This window comes from Anopheles cruzii, chromosome 3 (assembly GCF_943734635.1).
Source record: "Anopheles cruzii chromosome 3, idAnoCruzAS_RS32_06, whole genome shotgun sequence".
Lineage (NCBI taxonomy): Eukaryota > Metazoa > Arthropoda > Insecta > Diptera > Culicidae > Anopheles > Anopheles cruzii.
The window spans coordinates 58754288-58763685 of NC_069145.1; the positions used below are offsets into that span (position 1 = coordinate 58754288).

Below are 9398 nucleotides of genomic sequence, written 5' to 3' on the forward strand. Positions count from 1 at the left end.
AGGCGCCAAGTCGCGCGATACAACCTCTCGTCCGAGTCACGGATTGCTCAATCATTTTACACCTCACACACGTGCGGGGCGTTCGTTCCGAGCCGCTTCGAACCGGCTCCAAAGGTTCCTCGCTCGCTCGCTGGACGGCAAACTGTTATCACTTATCGTAATGTAACCTTCATGTTTGGCCTGCTTCGAGCACCCCCCAATCTGCCCACACTTCCCACTGTATTTCACACTTTGAATGCTCACCGGCCACTCTAGAGGCCGACCTACAAGGGCCGATAAGTGGCCCGCCCGGCGTGCGAACTGACGATACTTTTGCACAAGTCCGGTAATTAAATAATTGAAATCAATTTCTTGCGAATGAGGCGCACCAAGGCGCTGAGTGTTCTGGAATGTGAACGCCTATTACTCGGTCGGTACTTTGTTGCCTTATCGTCGTGTGATGTGAGTTTTACTTTTCAAGCAGCTGAAAAGATGTTTGCAGATGCTTGCAGTATTTGATCCTAGAATTTCTGGTCTAAGTTTAAGTAATGGGAGAAAATTCTCAAAACGACCATACAATAATATATAACACATAAAACAATTTTATCATCCAAACCAATAAATCACTCAAGGTGCTGTAACAGCATTCTCGGGAATACCCAGTGTTTATCGCAAAATTCCATCATCAATCAGACAAATGTTTTACTTTACCGATGCGACGATGCCGTAACATGAACCAATTGTTACACTCTACATTGCTCGACTAGCACGTACACTTACACAAACCCATCTAGCCCAACACTCGGAACTGCAATCGAAGCGGGTGACTTCCTGCCCCGACTAGCCGATTGGGGGCCTTAATAGCTCGGGTTTGTCGCACAGTAAGCAGAAAGTTTACGGTGAAATATGACGACGACCGTTTTGACTAAAAACCTGGGCCGATGCTTCACTTAAATTCACCCCCTTCAACTCTTTCAAACAATCGTCTAGGGAATGGAGTGGCGTGACAATGTGCGTCCTACTTTTCAGAGCAGACGCAAGTCGGCAAATTATGACAGGCTGCGCGCAATTGTCGCAATAATTGTCTGCAGTTGGCGGTTTGAAAATCACCACGCGAAAGGAGACGCCAGGTGCTTTATGTAGAGTGAAAAACTAATGCAAATAATTGCCCGTCAGTCCACCGAAGGAGCATGCCTTATAAGAGGTTCCGATTACGTGTGTTGAAGGTCACGTTAACAAAACTAGGGGGTTGAAACAGTTACTTCACCCGGTAATGATCTTCATCGATCATCGGGAAGGCACTAGTACAATCCTTTTACTTTTATGCTTCAATTGGATAATTATTGAAACACAGCTTAACAATTTCACTTACGAAAGCCTGTTTTTGTTTCACAAAAGCGATGTTTATTTAATTATGAAGCACGCGAAATTTCGAACATGTATGATCCTTTTCATCGAGCTCTGTGTTGTTCAAACACACTTTAAGCACGTTATTTTTCAGGCCCACCGCCAATTGTCTCACTCTTGGGGGGATCGGTCTAATCTCAACGACGCATTTGGTTGCGTTCGCATGCGCAAAGCAATTAGGCCTTTTCTATGCGCGCCAAACCGGTTCGAGCCGGTTCGGGCAGTTGATCCTCTGGCACATGATCGTCGCCGCCGTCACCGACGCAAACCACCTCCCCGTTCCCAGGCGCCAGACGATCATCGTTGGCGATGAGGCGAATTATCTTTCCACTAACGGCACACCCCGAACGATCGGATATTGAGGCAGGCCGCGTTTTCGAGCTGATGTCATGGCATGAGGTGGTTTTTCTCGAGCAAAAGTCACGCTTTGGTGACGGGTCTCGATCGCAATTTAGCAGATGCCGTAGAGTTGATATTTTGATGCAATTGTGTTTTGTGTTGGTATAATTTGCGAAGGCCCAGAGAAGATCAATTTTCATCCCAGGGCAAAACTAATCTACTTATAAACTCCAACTAATCATTAAGTGATTAGCAACGGCTTCTAACTCATTCACTCAATTCACACAACGTGCATTGACCGCAAAACCATAACACGTGGCTGCCACGTGCTCGTTAATGAAATGATGTGAAGGAAGTTATTAACGCATTGTTCATTTAATGAGGAATTCCTTTTTTGTTTCCAAGCAAAGCATAACGGAAACGCTTTGATATTGTGCCAATCGTTTCCATTCCAAGTGATCTAGATTAACAATTGAGTTCGAATTGTCGACTATTGACCAAATTCATAATAATTAAATAGCATTTTTAAAACCTCATTTTAAATAAACTCTCTCACAATAATTTTGCACAATAGCAACATTGTGCTATTGGAGAAAATCTGTCTCCGCTGGTATGCAATTAAGCGTCCGGCGTCCCACACAAAATGCAAATCCATTTGCTTGACTTGGAATTCCCATTCCTTGCGTAGGAACCTTTCTTTCTCGAGTGGTAATGCGGCTAATAATTCATACCTTTCACTATCTCTGCCGGAACAAGGCCCACTTCAAGAGCACAGCGCAGCGTTTTGCTGGAGGACATCAACGCTCAACATCCGGATACGAGCTGAATACGAGTTTGCAAATATTTCACACACTTGTCGCGAGTAGTGATCGCGTTCGATCAGAAAAATCAACGCAACCAACGCACAAGAGCGGTTGATAAATAGAAGTTTTATAAATATCCATCTCAAGTGCGGCGCCAAACACCAAATTTTCTTTTCGACACGATGCCCCGGTTCTGTGTTCGCTTCTTTGGCGCTTGCTGATCGTTCTCGAAATTGGCAATCCATCTTCATTGATCGAACGCAAGATGCGCCGCGCAGCACCGATCGGTTCGGTAAACAATCTTTCACGACCACCAGGATTCGCCAATGGAGACTGAACTCACGTTCAGTCCAGCCATCAGTTCGCTGTTTTCTTTTCTCATCGCGTCGGCAGAGAAAGGCGTCCATCCTGGCGACATCTTGACCGGTGCAGGTCGAACGATCGTTGGTATGATTTTTCCAAATTTAGACCACCGCAGCAGCGCTTGAAGGAGTGTGAACTGAAGATCGAGATGCAAAAACACGCCACAGTGCCCTCGCGGGCGGGCGTCGGACTCTGGTCTCAGGTGATGGTCCAGAAATGATGGAACTGTTGGAGACATGGTTTTTCGGTGCACTGGTAACCTTCCACTCGAAGCGAGGGAGCTTGTGTCATCTGCACCGCCAATGGGCCGGCACCGACTTTCAATGTCTTCCGAAGATATTTTAAACTTGACACAATCTTCGTGTCACGATCCGTTAACGTCGCCTTGGTGGGGTAACTGAATGAACCTAGGGCACGCGGCAGGAAGAAGGTATCACACGGTGGTCGCTTTTTCTCTTCAGCAGCTCTACTAGTGGTTTTACAATCCCACAATGATCAAGTTTACCGAGCGGAATGGCATTTTTGCTTTACTCACGGTATTAAAAATAAACATCCTGACGGAACGCAGGCGCGCAACGCATGTGTGCGTGGCGTCCGAGCGCATTCTTGTGCGATCCGGTGTTTGCGCGTCAAATGTTGTTTGCTGAAATGAACCGAGGGTTCCCTTTTCAGTTCGGACGAAAGGATTTGGCAATGCGGAAAACCCGCGAACCTATGCGCTTCAATCGATGATCAGGTAGGTCCAAACTGGGAATCGGAAATCGATGGTTATAAGTTCAGGTTGTTTACAAGCCAATTCAATTCTCTTACATACTAACTCATGGATCACGGAGATTTGCATCCTTTTTCCGTGTTGGAGTAACTCTTTTATTCATGGCCAAACACAGGGCCATGCTGCCAATTATTGCAGTGTTTTATGAGAACAATACTGTGTCATAAATTTCCTGGAGAGCCAAGTGAAATCGAAGAACCTTCGCTACGAGTGTAAATATTTGAGCAAATGTGCTCACGAAGCACATCACCCACTGGCCGGCCGATCCGTCCGTCCCTGTCCCACTGCCCACTCGGAGTTTCTAATTAGAGTTAGAGCGAAGCGATGTGCCCGTTCTCCGAACACATAGTACGTGACCAGTCCACGTGTCCCATTGTGCAGGCCCGTATCGTAATTTCATGGGTTCGGGGAACGCACGCTACTTGGGCACACATGCACCCCACGTCTAGCCGAAACACGAAACCACATGGCCACGGAACGGTTTGGTGTGCTGAGCTCCGAGCGGAACGCTCAACAATCTGTGCGACCGACCACTGTGCGGCGCTGAGGGCTGACGAAACGTGTCTGACCCAAATTCCGCGTGAGATGATACAAATCGCCCACCCAGAACGCACCCCCCACCCCATCGCGGGAGACTCGGCCCCCAGAGCTGGTGGCGGATGCAGGCGAAGCAATGCGTTGAACCACTGCCAAACGGCTATCCCTCAAAGTGCAAGTGATCGTGGCCAAGATTTAGTGATCGCCTCCCCCCGGCTGATATTAGTGTCGGCGGCGAAGGTCGAGGTCGAAGGACGAGGTGGTTTGGTGGTGACTCGAGGGTAGGCCCGCCGACTTCCTTGTCTGTGGTGTGATTTATCGATGATCGGGCCAAGAGGTACTTGTGCTTCCTGCTTAGGACCAAGGTGTCTAAGACACTGTGCAGATTTCGGATGAGGTTTCAGATGAGTTGGTCTGAATCACACAAATCCCGCCACATTCTACTTCCGATGAACTTAGTCACCGGTCAGTAAACAGACAGGAAGCATCCTGACGATGACCATGGATATTTTTGGTAAACGCCACCGTTCCTGCCGGGTTACTGACCCCAGTAGCATTACGATGCAATTGCACCGGATCTAATTGGGTCGCGTCGGGTGATTCTGGTCACTGACCGTAGATAATGATAGAATGGTGTCTAGAACATGTTTGGCAAGGATGCTGAGGCTAAAAATGGACATTTGTTTACCTGATGGGGTTGGGCACAGCATCCTAGATATGTGATGGTTGGCAAAGTATGTTTTCCTTCATCTCGAACTACTTCATCTAGTACGTTGGAACTTTCGTTGTCGTTGTAGACGTTCAAATGTTCAATCGCCCAAATTGCTAGTGAAATAATAGTATTTTTATTTTGTTTAAATTTGTATTAACATTTTGAAATTGAAATCCAGCTCCATAAAGTAACATCTCGTTTCCTCGACTCTCTCAGCAGCAGTAGCAAGTTGTTAATCACCTGTTTTCGTTCGCCTTCTCTTCCATACAGCAAATTCGTCCTCAACTTAACGGTAGCACCAATTCGTTCAACGGAAGCAGCCCCTACATCTTCGGCCGGATGAAAGCCGAACTGAACGATGTGCCGGCCCAGACGGCGGCCGGTTCGACGCTGCCACTGGTCGACATGCCCAGAGACGACGAGGAAGCGGGAGACTATGATCCGTTCGAAAACCGGAAGCTAACCCACCCGACCACCGACACCGAAACGCTCGTCCATCTGCTGAAGGGTTCCCTCGGGTCCGGTATCCTAGCGATGCCGTTGGCATTCGTCAACGCAGGCCTTTGGTTCGGTTTGGCGGCCACCATCATCATCGGGGCCATCTGTACCTACTGTATCCACATACTGGTGCGCTGTTCGCACATCCTGTGCCGGCGAGCGCAGATACCTTCGCTTGGGTTTGCGGACGTAGCGGAGGTGGCGTTCCTGGCCGGACCGGAACCACTGAAGAAGTACTCACGCTTGGCACGGTTCATCATCAACCTGTTCCTGGTGGTCGATCTGATCGGTTGCTGCTGTATCTACATCGTGTTCGTCGGAACCAACATCAAACAGGTGGTGGACCATTACACCCACTCGTACTGGGATGTGCGCGTCTACATCCTGATCCTGCTGGGCCCACTGATTCTGATCAATCTGATCCGCAAGCTAAAGTACCTCACACCGTTCTCGCTGATCGCTAACGTGCTGATCGGGGCCGGAGTAGGGATTACGCTGTACTACATCGTCACGGATCTGCCGCCCCTGTCGGAGCGCAAGGCCGTGGCTGAAGTGCAGCATCTGCCCATGTTCTTCGGTACCGTCATCTTCGCCCTCGAGGGTATCGGCGTCGTGATGTCGCTGGAGAACAACATGAAAACCCCGCAGAACTTTATCGGATGTCCGGGTGTGCTGAACAGCGGCATGTCGGTGGTGGTACTCCTGTACGCCACCGTTGGATTCCTGGGATACTTGAAGTACGGAGACGAGACCAAGGGTAGCATTACGTTGAATCTGCCCGTTGAGGACGTGTAAGTGTCTGCTTGGCATTAGTTTACTGGCACAGGATGCCGATTAAAATGTTCCCTTGTTTTCGTTACAGTTTGGCCCAAACGGTTAAGCTGATGATTGCGGTGGCCATTTTCCTGACCTACTCCCTACAGTTCTACGTGCCGATGGAGATCATTTGGAAAAACATTAAGGGCAATTTCAACGAGCACAAAAATGCCGCCGAGTATGCGCTACGCATTGGGCTAGTGGTAAGTGGAAACGATCTCGTGTGAAATGCGCTTTTCTTTTTGAGTTGCTCATAATTGTTTCTTTTCTGCGACAGATCCTGACGGTGGTAATTGCAGCGGCACTACCGAACCTTGGCCCATTCATCACGCTCATCGGTGCCGTTTGCCTCAGCACACTTGGTCTGATGTTCCCGGCCGTAATTGAACTTGTGACATTCTACGAAAAACCCGGCTACGGTCGGTTCAACTGGCGGTTGTGGAAAAACATCTTTCTCATTCTGTTCGGTGTGGTCGGATTCGTAACCGGTACCTACGTCAGTATTGTAGAGTTCTCGGAGCACCTCCAGGAAGAGGTCTAGAACACGCTCTCCCCGCCAGCTTTTGCTTGCCAGCATCTGCCGAAACCTTGTGAGGTAGGGTGGATAGAGTATGGCACGCAGCGCGCTCCGCGCACGAAGCAGGACGAGTGCGTCTGACGTCATCGAAGAAGTTCCCAGGTCGCAGGTTGGTTCAATTTGAGGACCTACGAGGCTTGCGAATCGAGATCCGTCCTTTTTGGTTGGCAAGAGACCTTCAACTGCGCACTGCTGCAGTGTACTTTCCGGGCACGGGCTCGATTCAGGGAACTGGTTCCATCGATGACTTCAACACGCGCGGCTAGATTAGTCGCATATGCATGCGGTTCTGTGTGGTTTGCACTTTAATGTTTCGTTTTTATTCAATTAACAATAGTTCAATCCCGAAACGTTTGGCAACGTAGCGGTTCCAAACCTTCCCAGTGTGTTTTCCCAGTTAGCGACTAGCGTGCCAAGAGTCCCACCTCGAATCTGATTCGAGTGTCATATCTGCGATATTTAAGAACGGAAGGTGATGAACATGTACATCTACGACACAACTCGAAGAGAACGAAGAGTTTGACATACCTTCAGGACAGAGTTACTTTCGAAGACAATGACCGCACACGTAAATTACTAGACAAAACGTAGGGAACGACCGGAATTCGACCGGACCAACTGCAAGACGGCTCTAGAAACTAGAAACAATAACGCCATTCGATGGAAACGGGGCGATCGGAAAAAAGTCCAACTGGACGACCTTTCGACCTGCTCGTGATCCGGGAGAATATGAAAAAAGTCATGTGCCTAGAGCCTAGCCACACTGGATTGTGATGTTAAGCTGTCATCTAGCGTTTAAGTGCTGCAGTGCTGCTGCTGTGAACAACAGAACCGCAGAGAAATATATATATTTATCGATTTTATCTTTCTGTACAACACCTAAGGGCGTACCCTTCATGTAACATTGTTCCTGAGATAGTTTATAGATCGGAGAACGGTTAGAATCGTAGTGTTAGTGGACGTGCAGAAGCATGGGAACCGACTTTCTTTTGAATAAAACAGGAAGACAGTCCGGAATGCAACGAACAGACTCGGAATTAACTCGGAAGTGTCATGAAACGAAGTGTTCCACATCGTGTACAGTCGACAATAAACTAATTAACAGACATACCAATAAATCAAACTTACGACTTTTTTTAACAAGTAGAGCTTCCCCTTTTTCAGACGTAGAACTATTGTTGGCTTTCTGTTTTCCATGTTTCCTATCGTTCGTTACAAAAGTATACAGATGCACAACTACTGCATATAATTATGAGTATCCTTGAATTATGAAGATGCCTTGACGCTATACATTAAATATGTTGGCGATAGAAGTTCAATAACTAACATTATGAAGATCTTAGCATGTAGATTTATATTGTAAGTTATCAAAAATACGTTAAGTTTGTTGATGATGTGTTTCAAATATTATTGAATAAATGGCCCACCATTGGCTAAATTGGCTTTTGTTCTGAGAAGACAACACGACAAAAACCCCGCATGTATCCGAAACAAAAGGTTATTCATTTTTGATGTTTGACATTTCAATTTTTAGATTTAGTTTTAGTTTGATTAGCGAGGATTTTTGACATCAGCGAAATGATCAACGTCAATTTAAAGATTTTCTTTTTAATTTCAATTTTTGTTTTGTACTGATACTTTTGAGCAGAACTGTTATTAGAGCTAGTTTCGGGATATATTGTATTGCGCCGCAAGGTATGCAATCGTGTAAGCTTGAAGCGTTAACTGAAACGCTTCGATTTCATTCGGGTGAGAAACTCGGCTATTCGAGCAAAGCTCGAGCAGTTTTTCTTTGTTCGAGTTAACGGACGCATTTTAAATTTGGTGATTTTATTAAACGAATTAATTAGTAATGAAATAAATGATCATTGATCGTCACATAAACACAGAACACACGTGTTGAAGGGTGTCGTAATATTTGTAAAATATTGTAGTAGAAAATATTAACGCCACGGCAAAAGCTTTTTTAGACTCAGCATCAATGGAACCGCTCATTCTCATTCAGAGGCAACAGAAAACTACGACTTTAGTTTCATTCGGCAACGGGACTTCCGAGGCTAGCTTTGACTGATATGAATATCAAACTATTCGACTTTGTTATGTTAGAATCTAAGAGGAATTTCGCATACTTGAGAGTAAGCACATTCTCGAGATACCGAGTGGCATATTTTCACATGGAAAGATACCTCTCTCATCGATTGATTTGAGCCACAACAGCCATCCGCGTAACAGTTACTTCCTGAAGCATCCTCCTATCTTAATGCTTTTTCACCTCTCTAAAGTGACCGCGACTGCCAACAGTCTCCCAGTTAACAAGAACACTTTTGCTAGACTGATCGACCTAAAAATGCTCCATCTGTCCTAACATCGTCGATTGGAATCCTCCGATCGGGAATGTCAATGAGATTTATTCGCAAACAACTCTCAACTTACGGAACAATTTCGTCGAGGACATCCCTATCGGGTCTTAACTGAATTTCGAATGGTACCTTGTGAAAAGTATAAGGAAATAAGAACATAACTAAATGCAATCGTCACATAATTAACTGATCTCCTTAAAAAGGCCCATATTTTCCCCTGAAAGCCGACCCTATC

At 46.5% G+C, this 9398-nt stretch overlaps 1 protein-coding gene across 1 annotated transcript; it reads left to right on the top strand.

Annotated features, from left to right (window-relative positions):
* The first annotated feature begins 4922 nt into the window (after window positions 1-4922).
* On the top strand, window positions 4923-8231 carry LOC128270683 (proton-coupled amino acid transporter-like protein pathetic). Its single transcript, XM_053008095.1, has 4 exons — window positions 4923-4934; window positions 5183-6201; window positions 6273-6429; window positions 6504-8231. Exons 1-4 carry the CDS (start codon window positions 4923-4925, stop codon window positions 6765-6767), a joined length of 1452 nt encoding a protein of 483 aa, XP_052864055.1. The 3' UTR covers window positions 6768-8231.
* Window positions 8232-9398: the final 1167 nt, after the last annotated feature.

What these genes read in the sequence shown, in the direction of transcription:
- LOC128270683 (XM_053008095.1), top strand. An exon ending in AATCTGCCCGTTGAGGACGT is followed by an intron (nt 6,202 to 6,272) that starts GTAAGTGTCTGC and finishes TTTTCGTTACAG; the next exon opens with TTTGGCCCAAACGGTTAAGC. An exon ending in CGCTACGCATTGGGCTAGTG is followed by an intron (nt 6,430 to 6,503) that starts GTAAGTGGAAAC and finishes TTTCTGCGACAG; the next exon opens with ATCCTGACGGTGGTAATTGC.